This window comes from Eleutherodactylus coqui, chromosome 6 (genome assembly GCF_035609145.1).
Source record: "Eleutherodactylus coqui strain aEleCoq1 chromosome 6, aEleCoq1.hap1, whole genome shotgun sequence".
NCBI lineage: Eukaryota > Metazoa > Chordata > Amphibia > Anura > Eleutherodactylidae > Eleutherodactylus > Eleutherodactylus coqui.
This window is the reverse complement of record NC_089842.1, coordinates 218,658,233-218,677,904: the sequence shown is the minus strand read 5'-3', so window position 1 is coordinate 218,677,904 and position 19,672 is coordinate 218,658,233. Positions and strand designations below refer to the sequence as shown.

At 45.4% G+C, this 19,672-nt stretch overlaps 1 protein-coding gene across 1 annotated transcript; it reads right to left on the bottom strand.

The window, feature by feature from the left end:
• Positions 1-9,404: 9,404 nt before the first annotated feature.
• Positions 9,405-18,437, bottom strand: FCER1G (Fc epsilon receptor Ig). The gene is made up of 6 exons (XM_066608768.1): positions 18,286-18,437; positions 16,876-16,970; positions 16,706-16,756; positions 16,562-16,630; positions 13,147-13,167; positions 9,405-10,657 (listed from the first exon to the last, which is right to left on the bottom strand). Exons 2-6 carry the CDS (start codon positions 16,960-16,962, stop codon positions 10,598-10,600), a joined length of 288 nt encoding a protein of 95 aa, XP_066464865.1. The 5' UTR covers positions 16,963-16,970; positions 18,286-18,437; the 3' UTR covers positions 9,405-10,597.
• Between the last annotated feature and the right edge of the window lie 1,235 nt (positions 18,438-19,672).

Here is a 19,672-nt window from a genome sequence, read left to right as displayed (position 1 = left end):
GAATGACTTCTAAGAGCTGCACAAGCACCAAGTCCGAGGACGGGCAGCAGCGGCCGCTCAGTAGTGTAGGATAGTGGAGGGGCCGTGAGATTTCAGCGGACCCCACATATCTGCACATGGATGCAAGTATCTGCGAGTAGTGAAGAACTTATGAGAGGGGCCATCAGGGAGTCTCTAAAGATAGCAACAAAAGTAAGGCACGTAAGCGCAAAATTGTGTTCTTATGCCCCACCCATTTATATAGAACCCGCCTCCAACCTATTGTATCTGAACACAGATAGTAGACAGGACTCCCTTGAGCATATTACAGAATGAATAGCGGCTACATGCGAGAAACCTGAAGAAAGATATGGACCCCCCCTGTATACAGATGACCCCTGATTTACAGACCTCAGACCAGACCTACACTTAAGGCCCTTTTACGCACGATTGTCGCTCAAAAGCCATCTTTTGAGTGATAATCGTTGCGTGTAAATGTGCCCATCGTGCACTTTTCAGCCATCAATGAGTTCAGCTCAGCTTAAAATCCATCGGGACTGATGAGACGGACCGCACACTGAGTTCTCTGTGGGCAGCGCTGATAACATTCCTTCAGCAGCTGTCCCGCTGGAGAACAATAGTGATGTATTTAGAGAAGAGACCACCCGCTGTTCTCTAAATACATGCAAATGAAGCTATTTAGCTATTAATGCGCTGATTAGCCCATTAGTACCTGATGCAAAATGATCGCTCAAAACTTTCAATTTCTGACGAATTTTGAGTGATCATCTGTGTGTGTAAATGCACCTTATATTAACCTCTTCCCAGCTGCACATAGCTGATAACAAGGAGCAAAAGACTGCAGTATTAGGGAGAATGCTTTTCTGGTCATTGGCCACTAGGTGTCAGTAGTGACATATTAATTGGATCAGAATGGGAGAAAATGGAGAAACTTCACCCTGAGTCACTGATCATCAGGTCAGAGGTCCTCTAGCAACAGTGTCATCACATGACCAAATACAGGGTCAGAAAAGTACTCCCTATAATCGGGATTAGCAGCGAGCTCCACTTCACAAAGCCATAGAGTAATAATCTGCAGAATACATCATCAGGAGGTAGAAAGGACAGAGCGATGTTTGTAGGAGGTAGAGCCGACAGAGCGATGTTCAGCAGATCTCTAGAGGTCAGTGGTGTAATAATCTGCAGGATATATCACTATGTATCAGGAGGTGGAGGGGACAGAGCAATGTGCTGCAGATCTCTAGAGGTCAGTGGTGTAATAATCTGCAGGATATATCACTATCAGGAGGTAGAGAGGACAGAGCAATGTGCTGCAGATCTCTAGAGGTCAGTGGTGTAATAATCTGCAGGATATATCACTATGTATCAGGAGGTAGAGAGGACAGAGCAATGTGCTGCAGATCTCTAGAGGTCAGTGGTGTAATAATCTGCAGGATATATCACTATGTATCAGCAGGTAGAGAGGACAGAGCGATGTTCTGCAGATCTCTAGAGAGGTCAGTGGTAGAGATGAGCGAGCGTACTCGTTAAGGCAAAATACTCGAGCGAGTATTGCCATTTTCGAGTATATGTCTGCTCGTGAGAAAAGATTCGGGGGCCAGTGGGGGTGAGCGGTGAGTTGCGGGAGTGAGAGAGAGAGATTTCTCCCGCTCTTCCCCGCCGGCCCCAGAATCTTTTGGCACGAGCGGGCATGTACTCGACAATGGCAGTACTCGCTCGAGTATCTTGCCCTAACGAGTACGCTCGCTCATCTCTAGTCAGTGGTGTAATAATTTGCAGGATATATCACTATGTATCAGGAGGTAGAGAGGACAAAGCGATGTTCTGCAGATTTCTAGAGAGGTCAGTGGTGTAATAATCTGCAGGATATATCACTATCAGGAGGTAGAGAGGACAGAACGATGTTCAGCAGATCACTAGAGAGGTCAGTGGTGTAATAATCTGCAGCATATATCGCAATGTATCAGGAGTTAGAGGACAGAGTGATGCTCTGCAGATCACTAGAAAGGTCAGTGGTGTAATAATCTGCAGGATATATCACTATCAGGAGGTAGAAAGGACAGAGTGATGTTCTGCAGATCTCTAGAAAGGTCAGTGGTGTAATATTCTACAGGATATATCACTATGTATCAGGAGGTAGAGGGGACAGGGCGATGTTCTGCAGATCTCTAGAGGGCAGTGGTGTAGTAATCTGCAGGATATATCACTATCAGGAGGTAGAGAGGACAGAGCGATGTTCTGCAGATCTCTAAAGGTCAGTGGTATAATAATCTGCAGGATATATCACTATGTATCGGGAGGTAGAGAGGACAGAGCAATGTTCTGCAGATCTCTAGCGCCATCAGTACCGCTGTAATAGCCACGCCTCTGCAGTGACCGGGCTGTGCAGTTATTTCGGAGGATGCACTGACCACTTCCTGTGACTCTGGTGAGAATACTTTTTGTTTCCTGGCAAGTTATTACGGTATACTCGGCCTGTGAACCAGCAATATTATAGGTTATTAACCCCCGAGGTGCTGGAGAGGCAATGCTCTGTGCACTGATTGGTGGTTGCACCTTGTGTATCTCCAGGTGGTGGCACCTGATCTGCTGGGAGTTGTAGTATTACATCATACCGCAGCAGCCTGAAGAAGAATGCTCTGGCACATGACTCCTAATTTCCAGCTCCAGACAGATACTTTGGGTGGCCATTGTGTGCGACATGAAGATGCGATACTTGTGGCTGTCGTCGTGGGACGCCCTTCTCGTTATTTGCTCTCACTCCATTTCTCAGCAATCATCAAGCTGAAATCTTTCGTTTTCTTGAACTCTTTAGCAATGATCTGCAGTAATTCGTCATCTTGGAAAGTCCGTGCTAGGAAAAAAGAGGAAGGAGCCAATATTGTACAAGTCAGCTACCCTAACTGCGTGCCTAGATGGTCCAATGGCTCCAGGAAAGCTGGAGGACGGTTGGCACCTGGGTCATCCGATGGCAATGCAGCCAATTTGGCAACAGCTGTGTAACCTCTACAGCCAAGCAAAGAAGATTTTTGGATTGTGATACTTTACTAAATAAAACACAGCAGTCCCTAGAAGTCAAAGTGGTCAGGAGGTGATCTGTACCACTGTGCGACTTAAACAATATAACAACCAGAAAACCACACCTAACATACCGTGTTTCCCCGAAAATAAGGCACCCCCTGAAATTTGCAGAAGTTCCAAATATAAGGCACCCCCGATAGTAAGGCATAGTAAAGTGTGCAGGCAAGTCAAGAGGCCTGTCCCCTGCTGCCATCCCCGTTGTCTCCTACCTCCAGGTGTATAGGTAGATCTGCAGACAGTCTGCTGTTATCCTGTCCCTGCTCTGCTGTACGAGTGTGCTGCTGTGAGCTCCCCTTGCTGGCTGGAAAAGTCCATACAGTACGTTCTGTTCCTGCTGTACATGTCTGCTGTGATGAGCTCCCCCTGGTGGCTGGAAGCTGCAATACCATCCCTGCTTACAAGTGGTACAGGAACTTCTGTCTGCAGACAGGTACGTTACTTTACAGCCCTTATTTTTTTATGGCTCTGTGTGTGAGTCAGGCACCCTGTGTGATTCTTAAGGCTGGGTTCTCACAGAGCGTATTTCCAGCTGAAATCTTGCAGTTTGGCCACAGCGATAAACAGCGAGATTTCCGCCGGGAAAGCGCTGCTTCAAAACCCATGGCACTCAGCCGCTTGTTTTGAAGCGGCCCGGCTGCACGCTTTTCCGTTTCTGTGGCCGGTGAATCCGCACCACAACATCGGCTTCTGCCAGCTTTGCCGTGACAGATTTGGTGTCCCATGTGGACGAGATTTCTGAGACGGATTTGCCGCGGCGAAATAAGACACCCCCTGAAAATAAGACGTAGCGCATATTTGGGAGCAAAAATTAATATAAGATGTGTCTTATTTTCGGGGAAACAGGGTAGTTGTCTGAACTTCATGCAGTGTAGACTTGAACATGTCAATTCTTGTTTACATTACACAGGTGGGGTTTCTCCGGGTTCGGTTCTAGATCCTTTCTTCCCCTTGCTGTTGGGGTTTCTCCAGGGTTGGATCTCTTCTCTTTTCTACCTACACTGCCTTCATTAGCAGATTTGGTTCTCAGTACCATCTCTACCCTGACAATACCCAATTATCCACTTCTGCCCGTGACATCACACCCTCACTACTACGAAACCAGTGGTTGTCTGTCCACTGTCTCTAACACCCAACTTATGTTTCCACCATCTACTGGCAAACGTAAACCAGATGTTTAGTTCTCAGTGTGCGATGTTACCTTAACTCCTCGGCAGCACGCCTGCGGTCTTGGGGTCTCATGTGATTCCGACCTTTCCAATACGCCCTATATTCAGTCACTCGCTAATATCACCTGCACCTCAAAAACATCTCTGCCAGTCACTGCACTGTTCGATCGGTGAGAGGAGATGAAACGTTTTACCAGAGGCTTCCGTATTTGAACCCCGACGCAATCCTCCTCTGTGGACCTTCCCAGCTTCTGCGCATGGGACCCCTGGCAAAATGCTAGACAGATTCGCAGGAGTCGGGGAGCCCAGGAAATTTAAAATCTCCTTGCTCCCGGCTCCCAAAGGTCACCAAGAGCCTGGTGCAGTGAGCGGTGGCCTCAATGAGCGGTCCCTGGTCACGTAATAAAAAGGTAGCGATCTACCTTATGCCGGTCTCACGTGAACGGATAGGAATTGCGGATTCCGCATTCGTCTGATCCATGGTAATATGCGGATCAATTAAATGCATTGGATTATACAATTCTGCTCACATTCGCGAGTTGGAATTATGTAAGCCACTCGCAGAAACAGAACGCCGTAGGTTCTATTGTACCTACATTGTGTATAGGCTGTGGGTACCCACGTCATAGCTGAGCGACGGTGCGGGAAATACAAACAAAAAACTGTGTCCTGCGCATGACCGCCTGTGTGAGTACCAAGTAATGCGCAGTACATTACGCCGCCACACGCAGGCCCACAGCCGGGCTTACAGCTGGTATCCGCTGAGGGCCTCTACAAGCAGATTCCACATCCGGCCGTGTGAACCCGGCCCTATTCAGACCGCTACCTGGAATCCGTAATTTACAAGAAGCCCCGGGAACGCTCGCCTTCCTGCAGTTCCAGGAGCAGCTTGAGTGCCTTCTGTGTGAGACCGCCGCACCTCCACAAGCTTATAGAGACTCACAGAGCGCCACTTTTTACACCCCATCTCTACCACTGAAGTCAAGAAGTACCGCCCAAAAAAGCATTGGTGGAGGAGAGATACCCAGTTTAATTGCCCCATGTACCCATCCCAACCAGCCTCCATAATTACCCCTGTCTTCGGACATACCACACACTTTACATTATTACTTTTATCTAAGATTAAGGGAATGCCAAAAAGGGCGCAGAGGAAGGGGGGGGGGGGGGATTATTTTTAGGGGGTTAATTTTTTTCCCGCACAAGTGAGCAATGGGGCCTGGGATTTACTCAGTTGTGTGATGAAATCCAGTGGGTGTTCCCTCTATTATTAGCCTAGCCATGTGTCCTATAAGTAGATTAGGGCCACAATGGGTATGTTTCTGAACACAGGAGAAACAAGGGTATCCATTTTGGGGTGTAAATCTTCATTCCTATGTACACTGTACAAAAAAAACTTTTTAAAATGACAAAATTACCAAAAAAATGAAAATCATAATTTTTTTCCTTCTGTTTTGCTTAGATTCATTCAAGTACTGTGGGGTTAAAATGTGCAATACACCACTAAATGAATTCGTGAAGGGGTCTAGTTTTCAAAATGGGGTCATTTGTGGGGGTTCTCTATGGTTTTGGCCGCTCAAGGGCTCTACAAGTAGGCAATGGGGCCTAAATCACCTTCAAGCAAAATGTAAGTTTTGAAAGCCATTGGCTGTTCCTTTCAGTTTGGGCCTGTTGTGCATACAGACATATTATTAGGGCCACAATGGGTATGTTTCTGAACACGGGACAAACAGGGGTATTGCAACACCCTAGAAGGGTGACCCTGGGCACCTGGCTAACGGGAAGAGCTGGGAGGAATAAGTGTTGACGTGTCACGGTGGCACTTACCAGGCTCTGGTCCTGTAGGGATGACACACTGCCAAGGCTAGTGTAGATTGCTGGCCAAGCTTTGACACTCCTTTGGCTAGGAGTGTCAATAAAGGGGATGAGGGGGGTTGTAGTACATATCACTCGTGATGTCACCGTTACCACACACCGTAAATCAATGCGGCGGAGCAATAAACATGGAGACTTGTGTATAGTACCTCGGGTCCATAGAAACAGTTAGGGTATAAACTTTTACTTGTATACAAGGTAATTACAGGCACAATTCACTTGCAGTAGTTATGGGCTATATCTCAGAGGTAGGGAGGATACACAGGATCAATACGGCCCTATAGTCTACATTATATCTATATGTCACCGATCCTAGATTGGGAGCACTCCGGAGCAGGAAAAGGGGATAGGAGTCACTCTGCATACACTCTGGTAAGAAACACTTATTCAGAAAAAGTACCTCTGTGCGGTAATCCTGACGGACGGCCGCACAGGAAAACACCTGTGGTGTGAATAGGTACCTGGTTTAGAAACTCGGGTTGCTTTCTCTCAGTTGATTGGACTCGTTCCTAATACATCCACTCTCCAGACACTGCGGGAAGTCCTCCTCTTCCTCCATCTTCACCTACATGGAAGCTAAAGGTGCTTCCATGCGGCTCTGTGTTAGCACACCCGGGTAGACATGATGGATCTCACAGGCTCAAGATGGAACTCCTTTCCCGCTCTCAGGTACTCACATTTATACCTTCACTTGCACCACATGACATAAGAAAATAGTTACATTCAGCAGACAGAGCTGACAGGCAATGATTTTATGAACGTTAACCCTTCAGACGCCAGACGCTGTGCAACACACATACAGAAAATGACATGACAGCTTTGCAGAGTGCATCCACATAGGACAATACATATATAACATTTATGGAGGGGACCAGAATGTTGTTCTGGGACACTACAGTATCCATTGTGGGGTATAAATCCTCATTTTCATGTGCACTTTAGGAAAAAAAACCAGTTTATATGAAATTTTATTTTTTCTCCTCTAAATTGCATTAATTCCTAAAAAAAAACCCGGTGGGATAAAAATACTCATGAAACCCCACAATAAATACATTAAGGGGTGTAGTTTTTAAAATGGGGTCATTTGTGGGGGTATCTATCATTCTAACACCTATGAGCCTTTGTAATCTTGGCTTGGTGCAGCAAAACAAAGTGTTCCTCAAAATGTTGATAATCAATGTTAAATTTGTACGTCTCCTAAATGGTTAAAAAAAACTGATGGAAATATATATTTTATCGAAAATTTGTACAGTATGTGTAGTGGCCCAGTACATCCCCCTGGTCCCCTCCCATAAATGCCATACATGTTTGTCCTATGCAGATGCACTGTGAAAAACTGTTTTGTCATTTCCAGTGTGCGTGTTGCACAGTTGTGGCGCTTGAGAGCTTAACTTTAAAGGGGTTGTCCCGCGCCAAAACGGGTTGTTTTTTTTTTCAACAGCCCCCCCCCCCCCCGGTTCGGCGCGAGACAAACCCGATGCAGGGACCTAAAAAAAAATCCGCCCAGCGCTTACCTGAATCCCCGCGCTCCGGTGACTTCTTACTTACCTGGTGAAGATGGCCGCCGGGATCTTCTCCCTCGGTGGACCGCAGGGCTTCTGTGCGGTCCATTGCCGATTCCAGCCTCCTGATTGGCTGGAATCGGCACGTGACGGGGCGGAGCTACACGGAGCCGCTCTCCGGCACGAGCGGCGCCATTGAGAAAAGAAGAAGACCGGACTGCGCAAGCGCGTCTAATCCGGCGATTAGACGCTGAAAATTAGACGGCACCATGGAGACGAGGACGCCAGCAACGGAACAGGTAAGTGAATAATTTCTGATAACTTCTGTATGGCTCATAATTAATGCACAATGTACATTACAAAGTGCATTAATATGGCCATACAGAAGTGTATAACCCCACTTGCTTTCGCGGGACAACCCCTTTAATAAAATCCAAGTCTGCATGTAAATGTATCAAGTATGTCATGTGGTACGAGTGAGGGTATAAATGTGAGTGATTGAGAGCGGGAAAGTGGTTGTTCCATCTTCTGGAGTTGAGAGAGTCTAAAGCACAGAGCCACATGGAGGCACCTTCAGCCTCCTTGTGGTGAAGATGGAAGCAGAGGAGAGATTTCCCAGGTTGCTTGTGAGTTAGATCTGAGCGGAGTGAGCCCCAAGCGTGAGAGAGCATTTGTAAGCAACTACTTCTTCTCAAGGCCAGTGCAGAGGTACTATCTAATCGTTTAAGTTTCCTAGCGGCCGTCCAGAGCCAGGATCACCCATGCGTCCTCAAGTCGGGGTGGAGGTACTGCAAGAAAATAGTCTTTGGTGACACACGTGCGTCTTTGAGCCTATGAGAGCCGTGTGGAAGTACTCCGTTGTGAAGTCATTTGCCTGCACGGTAATGTCTTTAACTGAACTGCCTTGTATAATCTGTTCAAGTTCCTCAAGTAAAGTTTATTGCCAGGCTCCAACCGTTCCTAGGAACCCGTGGTACTAAGAACTGTCTGTGGCCGCATTTATACCTTGCCGAAGGTCACTACGGTGTATGAAGGAACAGTGGCGTCACCCATGACAACTACAAACCTTGCTATCCTGTGTATTGGGCATCTCCCTATCCTAAGAGTGCCCCGTGGCCTGCAGTGATACTCTGGCCTTGGCTACGTGCGTCCCTCAAGGACAGGAGTCTGGTAAGTGCCGCCGTGACAAGCCAACACTTTACCCTCCCAGCTCCCCAAGTATGTCAGGTATCCGGGGTCTCCCTATGGGGCGCTGCATAAGTTTGCACATATTTGAGATGCTGCAATTGAAAATGTGAAAAAAATGATAATGAAGTACAAAATGTGGCGAAAAAACAAGGTCAGAATCACTTGGATATGCAAAACCTTTACAGAGTTATTCTATGTTAAAGTGACACGCCAGATTTCCAAAATTTGGCTCTGCCACTAAGGCGCAAACAGGCTTGGTCATTAAGGGGTTAAGGAAGCCAAGCTCTCTCACTATGGCTGCAATTACAAAACCTCAGACAGCAAGGAGTGTTTCCTGGACGGGACGCCGGTGCTTATACAGATGTGAAAGCGGCAAAGCGTGTACATATATGGACGTGTATCCAGAGGGACTACAATTTCCAGCATGTCTTCGCAACCACTGGAAAGCTATAGGTGGGAGACTGCTGCCAAGGCATGCTGGAAGCACTAGTTCCACAGCCAATAACTGCACAAACTGCTTGACCACCACCATTTAATAGCGAGAACAAGAGATACAAAATAACCGCAATTATGAAAAATGATGCAAACAGCGGTCTTAATATCATAACCTTTACTAATCATTACCCTCAGTATACAGAGGCTGCAGCGCATTATACATATTATATAGGTGTAGACCGCTCCCACACCGGCGTTCGGGGCAGTTCAGGGTTTCTGGCTCTGAAATAAAACAGGAAAAATCTGATCCGCTTTTTTCCCCCCTATTAATTTCAATAGGGTTACAGAAAAAAAACGCCGCGCTATTCTCCCACCCAAAAAGAAAAAAATAGACACCTGACGGAACCTGAACCGAAGGCTTTCCGTTTTTTTCCTTTCTTCTTTTAAACCTCATTTAAATTAATGGGGAAGAAAAAAAGAGATCAATTTCCCACCATTTTATTTCCGTTTCTTTCCTTCCAAAACTGAGCAGAGAGACGTAAACCCTGTGCTGATTCCCACGGGCGTGATTAAACCAAGTATTACGCACGCGATGCACGCCCATGAAGTACGCGGTGAATAGAGGCAATGAAAGTACTTTTTTTTTCTCATAGCTCCATTCACATTAGAGGATATACACTGCGTGTGGATATGTGTGTGAAAAAGATCGCAACATGCTCTATTTCTCCATGTATTTCGCATAACACAAATCACACGCCGCATATTACACATCCGCTTGTGGGAATGAGTCCCAACGCAGGTGTGAAAGAGGCCTTTGTCAGCTTTTGTAAATAATACTGTAAATAAAGTTTTATTGTTACAATCTGGTTATAATAGAAATATATCATATATACTCCTGCTCTGTAATATTCCTTCAAGGCTACACACCGCGCTACTTCATAATATTCACAAATGGAGGCCGGAGGTGTAGACAGAGCCAGGCCTTCAGGAGCAGCAGAAGCCTTGTTGCTCATAGCAACCAATCAGAATTCAGCTTTCATTTTCCCCTCACAGACTGGAATGTGAGAGCTGATGTCTGATTGGTTGCTATGGGTATGACTATTTTTTTTCAAAAAGCTTTATTCACATTAACATGGACCCCATCTACAAGCTATAAAGTTCTGTGAATGTGACTGTCAGCCTGAAAGCAATGAAGTTTAAAATGGTGGAACAGGAAAACTATTTCTATAAGTAGCAAAAACCAGGAGAGCCCAAACACACATTATGGGGGCACAGACATCAGTAAGGGCCGGGGGGTTATAGGGGGGACATGAGAATGACTGGCTATGTACAAGGAGGCGGACGCGTCCATCATCACTTTCCCCTTCGGCCCTCGAGAGTCTCATAAGTAGTCTTTTCTGTCGGTCCAAGACCCTGAAATCCAAAACACAAATTCATCCAAAATATCCATCACTGCAAAGCCTCGAAGGACTACTGCTCCTAGCATGAAAGGTTAGCACTGCTGTGCTGCTGGGTATCTAATCTCATCATATGTAATACTGTCTACTGAGCCGTGTATCTAATCCTATCCTGTGTGATACTGTCTGCTGAGCTGTGTATCTAATCCTATCCTGTGTGATACTGTCTACTGAGCCGTGTATCTAATCCTATCCTGTGTGATACTGACTGCTGAGCCGTGTATCTAATCCTATCCTGTGTAATACTGTCTGCTGAGCCGTGTATCTAATCCTATCCTGTGTGGTACTGTCTACTGAGCCGTGTATCTAATCCTATCCTGTGTGATACTGTCTGCTGCGCCATGTATCTAATCCTATCCTGTGTGATACTGTCTGCTGAGCTGCTGTGTATCTAATCCTATCCTGTGTGATACTGTCAGCTGAGCTGTGTATCTAATCCTGTTATATGTGATACTGCCTGCTGAGCTGCGTATCTAATCCCATCCTGTATGATACTGTCTGCTGAGCCGTGTTGCTAATCCTATCCTGTGTGATACTGCCTGCTAAATCGTGTATCTAATCCCATCCTGTGTGATACTGTCTGCTGAGCCATGTATTTAATCCCATCCTGTGTGATACTGTCTGCTGAGCCGTGTATCTAATCCTATCCTGTGTGATAGTGTCTGCTGAGCCGTGTATCTAATCCTATCCTGTGTGATAATGTTTGCTGAGCCATGTATCTAATCCCATCCTGTGTGATAATGTTTGCTGAGCCGTGTATCTAATCCTATCATGTGTGATACTGTTTTATGAGCCTTATATCCAATCTTATGCTGTGTGATACTGCCTGCTGAGCCATGTATCTAATCCTATCCTGTGTGATACTGTCTGCTGAGCTGCTGTGTATCTAATCCTATCCTGTGTGATATACCTTCTGCTGAGCCGTGTATCTAATCCAATCCTGTGTGATACTGTCTGCTGAGCTGCTGTATCTAATCCTATCCTGTGTTATACTGTCTGCTGAGCCGTGTATCTAATCCTATTATGTGTGATACTGTCTGCTGATCCATGTATCTAATCCTATCCTGTGTGATACTGTCTGCTGAGCCGTGTATCTAATCCTATCCTGTGTGATGCTGTCTGCTGAGCCGTGTATCTAATCCTATCCTGTGAGATACTGTCTGCGGAGCCGTGTATCTAATCCTATCCTGTGTGATACTGTCTGCTGAGCTGTGTATCTAATCCTACCCTGTGTGATACTGTCTGCTGAGCCGTGTATCTAATCCTACCCTGTGTGATACTGTCTGCTGAGCTGTGTATCTAATCCTATCCCGTGTGATACTGTCTGCTGAGCCGTGTATCTAATCCTATCCTGTGTGATACTGTCTGCTGAGCTGTGTATCTAATCCTATCCTGTGTGATACTGTCTGCTGAGCTGTGTATCTAATCCTATCCTGTGTGATACTGTCTGCTGAGCCGTGTATCTAATCCTATCCTGTGTGATACTGTCTGCTGAGCCGTGTATCTAATCCTATCCTGTGTGATACTGTCTGCTGAGCCTTATATCCAATCTTATGCTGTGTGATACTGCCTGCTGAGCCGTGTATCTAATCCTATCCTGTGTGATACTGTCTGCTGAGCTGTGTATCTAATCCTATCCTGTGTGATACTGTCTGCTGAGCTGTGTATCTAATCCAATCCTGTGTGATACTGTCTGCTGAGCCGTGTATCTAATCCTATCCTGTGTGATACTGTCTTCTGAGCTGTGTATCTAATCCTATCCTGTGTGATACTGTCTGCTGAGCCGTGTATCTAATCCTATCCTGTGTGATACTGTCTGCTGAGCCGTGTATCTAATCCTATCCTGTGTGATACTGTCTGCTGAGCCGTGTATCTAATCCTATCCTGTGTGATGCTGTCTGCTGAGCCGTGTATCTAATCCTATCCTGTGTGATGCTGTCTGCTGAGCCGTGTATCTAATCCTATCCTGTGTGATACTGTCTGCTGAGCTGTGTATCTAATCCTATCCTGTGTGATACTGTCTGCTGAGCCGTGTATCTAATCCTATCCTGTGTGATACTGTCTGCTGAGCTGTGTATCTAATCCTATCCTGTGTGATACTGTCTGCTGAGCCGTGTATCTAATCCTATCCTGTGTGATGCTGTCTGCTGAGCCGTGTATCTAATCCTATCCTGTGTGATGCTGTCTGCTGAGCCGTGTATCTAATCCTATCCTGTGTGATACTGTCTGCTGAGCCGTGTATCTAATCCTATCCTGTGTGATACTGTCTGCTGAGCCGTGTATCTAATCCTATCCTGTGTGATACTGTCTGCTGAGCCGTGTATCTAATCCTATCCTGTGTGATACTGGCTGCTGAGCCGTGTATCTAATCCTATCCTGTGTGATACTGTCTGCTGAGCCGTGTATCTAATCCTATCCTGTGTGATACAGTGCCGGGGTACTCACAGTGTAGACGCCTTCAGTTCCCTGGGAGAGAGCAGAGTATATGATAAGTTATCGGCTGATATGATCATTATTATACAGATGTCATTATAATGTAGAAAACCCCAACACCAATTATTGGCGGAGTATCCTGCACTGCTGGGGCATTGGACTACCCCCCCACACCCCTCACACCCCCGCAGCGCTCTACCACTTCATCTACAGTGCCTCACCATTTAAGATCTATGCTTGCTGTCAGTGAATTGACACACTCTGAGGAGTCCTACCACCGTGAGACTTCTGGAAGCTACTTATAGTCATCATTGCTCTGCTTCCCCAAACACAGATGGAAATCGGCCCGCAGAATACTATTGTATCATCCTTGGTCAGAAGAGCTTACAAACTACATCATAATTCAGGAGGGCGGGTGTGAGGTTTGTGCAGCGGAGGAGGTAGCGAGAAGAGATGGCGCAGGGGAGAGGAAGTGGTCAGCAGGAGATGGACATAAGCGGTTCTGCTTTCACTATGAGACTGCTCTGACATTACACATCTATGTGGGGGAAGGGCTGTGGGAAGGAGACTGCACGACTGCTCCTTAGGACTGGAGGGAGGGGGTAGAATGTCAGCTCTGGGGGTTCATCTGTACCAACTGTCCTTCCATCATATATTGAAAAGTAGCTGAACTATGAGTCAGTATCTGACCTTACAACATGACTAGGGATGTACCTGCCATTCAATAGGTGGCGCTGTGGAGTATTATTCCATCACTCATTTGCATAGCTTTTTCCCATGAAGCATTGCACGGCCTATAATATTCCCTACAAGCTCATGTGGCTTTCCACAAGGAGAAATCGTACCCCCCAGAACAGGCTTTAGCGTGGCATATGTGAGGTAGGGGATTAGAGTGCAAGCTCCTTTGTTAGACAGAAACATTCTATCCTCATACATGAAAATCCAAAATTACAAAACCTGTCCATATTGTGACTGATCCCAACACAGGTCCTGCCAAAGTCCTACCCAACCTGAGACCCGTTAGCACCAGGCTTCAATACACATTAGTCCACAGGAGCCAACAGTTATTCAGGATATTGAGGGTGAGGCAAAAGTCTGGACACCCCCATTTAACTGGTGTAATTAGGAGAAAATTAACTAACCATGTGTGAAAGTATTAGAAGGAAAACTGCATTTTTTGGAGGTGGACACGTTTTTGGTGACCATTTTGAAATTCAGCTCGGGTTTTTCAAATGCGAAGGGGGATATGTGATATGTCAATCTTGGCTAGAATGGACTGAAACACACTGGGAGCTTTAATCTTTATGCATTTGGGAGTTAAAGGGGTTGTCAAGCTGTAAGTTATTGAAGGCCTCTTCATAGGGTAAGCCATCGATATTACATCAGTGGGAGTCTGCCACCCTGGATCCCCTTTGATGAGCTGTATGTAATCATTTACTGAGCTGATTTCTGTAGGAAGCAGTTAGCTCCGTTCTCACTGCAGTGGCCAGACTTGGTATTGCTAGCCCATCTCACATTGAAGTGAATGGAAACTTTGCCTGTAATATCAAGCATGTCCACTACAGTAAGAATGGAGCTATCTACTTCCTGCAGAAATTAACTCGGTACATGAGTGCAGACAACTTATCAAAGGAGATTATGGGCAGCAGCCCCCCCACTGACTTACTATTGATGGCCCATCCTGAGACTAGGCCATCAATAGTTTACACCTGGATAACCCCTTTAAACCTGTAAAGACACAGGAGATACATTTCAGTTTTGTGCATTTGGGGTTTGTATGGAGGGGTCCCGCTCCTTACAATGTGGGTGTGTGCTGTTTCTCACAGCTGACAACCATTGGCAACAGCCCAAATGGCCCCCATGATGAGAATGTGGGGTGCTCTTCAATTGCCATGGCAGCCTGGGACCTTTAATGCCTATCAGAAGGTGGTATAATGTAATATTATGGAAATGCATTATAATGGGGACTAAAAAAAAAAAGTCTAAAAAGTTTTATTAGAAAAAACAACAATTAAAAGTAAAAAAAAAAAATCCTATATTTTTAATAAAATCAAAACAAAAAACATAGTTGGTATTGCTGCGTATGTAAAAGTCTGATCTATCAAAGTAATGCATTACTCATCCTGCAAGGTGAATGTTGTTTAGAAAAACCAAAAAACGAATGCCAGAATTGTGCTTTTTTTTTGGTCTTCATGAAAAAAATGTAATAAAAAGTGATCAAAACTTCATATGAACTCCAAAATGGTAGCAATAGAAACTACAAGACTTCCTGCAAAAAACGAGCCCCCGCACAACCATGTCAACAGAAAAATAAAGTTATGGTGGTCAGAAGATGGTCTCAGAAAATCTGTTTTTCAAAAGATTTTTTTTTCTTTTCTTAAGGGTGCATTCAGACCACCGTATATCGGCTGGGTATTCAGAGCACTGCTCCCGGCTCTTCCTGCCTCCTCCCCCTGCAGAGAGAGACGCCGTATATCGGCCGGGCGTGAATACCCGGCCGATATACGGTCGTCTGAATGCACCCTAAAGCACAGCAAAAGTAAAACAACTATATACATTTGGCATCATACAAACCCATATAATAAAGTAGTATCATTTATGCTGCAGTGTGTATTCCCTAAAAACAACCCCCCCCCCCCCAAAAAAATGGCGGAATTTCATGTTTTTCCTCACTTAGAATTTTTTAATGTTTTTCAGTACATTATACGGTACATTAAATAGTGCCACTGGAAAATGCTATTTGTTCCGCAAAAAAACAACCCGCAGAACGCTATGTTGATGGAGAAATAAAAGAGTTATCATTTTCTGAAAGTGGGAAGGAAAAAATGAAAATGGAAAAAAGGGCCGCGTCCATAAGGGGTTAAGCAAGGGGAAAGTTTCACATGTTGTGTTTGATGTGTCCACCGGATGCATATGGTTAGGTGTACAAGTCCGGTAGAATGGCTGCCAAGGGGCAAGTCAAAGTCCCTTGTGTACAAGTAGAGATGGGGCAAAACCGCCAGTTCCAGGCTGTTTCTGAGCATCTTCTAGCCAAGACTGATATATAATATATATAATATATATTTATTATATGACTCCCTTCCCGTTTGAAAAGAACCTGAACTGAAGCCAATGTGGTGGATTTCCTCCATCATAACTGCCTCCCTCCGAATATTTTCACACATTGGAAGTCAATTTTCTCCCAATTACACCAGTTAAATGGACGTGTCCAGACCTTTACCTCATGCTGTACTATTCCTCCTTAAATCCTCAGGCTACCTTAAATCCGGGGCTTATAAGGGAGTGTTCAGAACTCTTGATCTAGGGAAGCACAGCAGAACTGGATAAAAGGGGGTACTGTGAGGGTATCTGAGGCTGGCGCATTCTGTTGTGGGGCGTCTGAGGTCAATGAATCAATAAGGTAATGTGAAAAAAGCAACATCCTCACCTTACTCGCCATGTCGCCCTCACCCTTTCCAATCTCACTATAGATCTGCTTCTCGGGGAGGTTCAGATGCTGCAGGTAGAAGAGTCATTAGCACCAGAACAAGGATACCTACAGAAACCCCAAATAGGATGTCATATCAATCACCTCATAAAGCCTCGCTCCAGATTTCGCCTTCTTCGCTTTCTCCGTTTTCACCTGTCAGAGTTAAGATGGAGATGGGGCTGATCTAGGTGATCGGTACAACCCTTAAAATTACCCAATAGTCCTAAAACAAAGCCCTTGGACCTGCTCATTGATGTAAAACTATCACTCACCTTGAGGTGGCAGTAGAGAGCCGTGAGGACAATTCCATAAATGAATAGGATAGCATCAAGGATATAGCAAATCTCAGGCTCTTGCATCGCTGCAGCTGTGAAATCAAAGCAGAGGATATAACTAATGGGATTCTGTCCTCATTAGATCCTGTAAATTCAGCTTCCATGGAAAGACCCCAAAATACGAAAAATTCTGAAGGCTTTACCCAAAGCTGCCTGACACTGAGGTGAAAGCAGATCTGTCATCTACTATAACTTGTGTTTTTGTTTACTGCGCCTATATTGAACATCTAAAGCAGCTGAAGGGAGCCATCATAAAAATAGACAGTCTGTATGGTCCTGTACGGGGTATGCAGTCCCCACATTATGGGCAGACGTGGGTTTTCTTTGGTATTTAAATGTGATAAACATCTTTCTAAAGTTGGCTAAACACGAGCTGAAACTTGCCATGACTGGGTCTTGAAACTCTGTATAGAAGAAAGGTGTAAGATCTTAGTGATCACCCACAGGGTCAACCAGACAGATTTTGCAGTCAGAGAACTGTAAAAGGTATCTCTTCTACTACAGGGCTCTGAGATATTTCACCTCATGGGGCCATCTTTATCCATCTAACCTGAGGCAGATAGATTACTGGACATCTCTGAATGTTAAAGGCCTCCACTTTGAATGCAGATAGTCAAGAAGAGGTCAAATGGGGTTCTGTAATGGACTGTGTCCAATACACCTTAACACCAACATTGTCCAACACCCCAAAAGAACATTCATGCCAGCCCATAAGGAACCACCAAACCAATTTAACCAAGGAACCGGGCTAGTGATCGGGTGAAGAGGAAGCCATGCATGAGGTGAAACTTGCTGGGACTGGGGCAACAACCTCAGTGTATTTTAGTGAAGCATCAGACCATCCACCAGGCCAATGGGGCAGATTTGAGGTCAGAGAACTGTAGTTCACTAATATAGGGGTCTGAGATGTTTCACCACATGGGGCCACCTTAACACATCTAACCTTGAGCTGATAGATTACTAAACATCTCTGAACATTCAAGGCCTCCAGACTACTCATCTCGATTACAGGGTCTGGATGCAAGGAGACTTTAGATACCCAAGGTGGTCAAATAAGGTTCTTTAATGGATTGTTTCCAGTACAACTTGATACCAACACCCTCCAAGACTCCAAAAGAAGACTCATACAAGTTGTTGAGGAACCAAACCAGTGAGGAGAGGACAGCGAAGACTAGAACATAACCCGCACTGACGGAAATCAAGAAAGAACATCCACACTGCTCAGAAACCACCAGTCTCACCAAGGACCCGGACTAGCGAGGCAAGAATGGTGAAGACCAGAACACACCCTGCACCAGCATAGATCCAGAAGACATTGTATAACCCAACAAGTAAATAAATGATTACCTTCCCTTCTTTACAGTCCAGTGGAAGTCAGTTGTTTAAGACCTTGGCTTTTGGCGTTAGATCTGCGCTGTAGTCTGTCCAAGCTCTGCAGGGCGGAACTCTTCGGTAGCAAAACGCCTGTGTCCAAACCAACCTAGGAAGTGACTCCCCGCCCAGCACCCACTGAAGATAAACACTTTTTCCTTCTTCTTCTGGGTTTTGCATTAAGAAATTTTTTAAGGAAATTGGAAGTTCCTCATTTTGCTCAAAATACAAACGTCAGTGATACAGTATGATAAAATCATGGTGGCTTTAGCACCCCAGACTGACTCAGACATCCTCTCTCCATAGAGAAGGTCTTAGAAAATATTAAGGAGAAAATGGGGTATATGTTGTTGGGATGATTTAATCATGGAGACACAAGCGGAGCTGAAATCAGCAAAGGGTCAAACGTGCAGCAGAAGGGCCGCTACTTTTGATGCGCCTTTGGAGACACGGGATGCAGTAAAGGTGACGATGTAAGGTTGTGGTGTTTTCATAAATATCACATTGCTCTTCGCCCACAACACCCTACACCAAATGGTACACAGCAAAACCTAGGCATGGGGAAGTATACTCGAACAGAGGACTACATGACAAATCATCAGTCTCCAGCAAGTGGATTGGCTCATGATTTGCCAGTCAGCCTCCACCTTGCGTATATATTGAATATATACACTCATTCTCAGTAACCTCCCATAACTACCGTAGACGTTGTCGGATGGATGAAACTTTCTCTGTGTGATTATAAATGATTACAGTATCAGAGCAAAAGGGTCATTTATTGTGGAGAATCGACCCCTTGTAGGGAGGCTCTAGTACCCCGTTGTACCGCATCGAGCTTGAATAGAAGATGTGATACAGGGGGTATGGAGGCTCTAGAACCCTGTTGTACCACCTCTAGCTTGGATACAAGATGTGATATGGGCAAGCATCGAGGCTCTAGTACGCTGTTGTCCACCTCTAGCTTGTATACAAGACGTGATGGGTGGGCATGAAGGCTTTAACCCTGATGTACCACCTCTAGTTTGGATACAAAATGTGATATGGTCAGGCATGGAGGCTCTAGTACCCTGTTGGTCTGCCTCCAGATTGGATACAAGATTTGATACAGGTGGGTGTGGAGGCTCTAGTACCTTGTTATACCGCCTTCAACTTAGATACAAGATGTGAAATGAGTAAGTATGGAGGCTCCAGAGCCCTGTTGTACCACCTTTAGTTTGGATGCAAGTTGTGATACGGGAGAGCATGGGGACTCTAGTACCCTGTTGTACCACCTGTAGCTTGGATACAAAATGTGATAAGGATGCGCATGGAGGTTCTAGTACCCTGATTTACCGCCTGTAGCTTGGATACAAGATGTGATAGG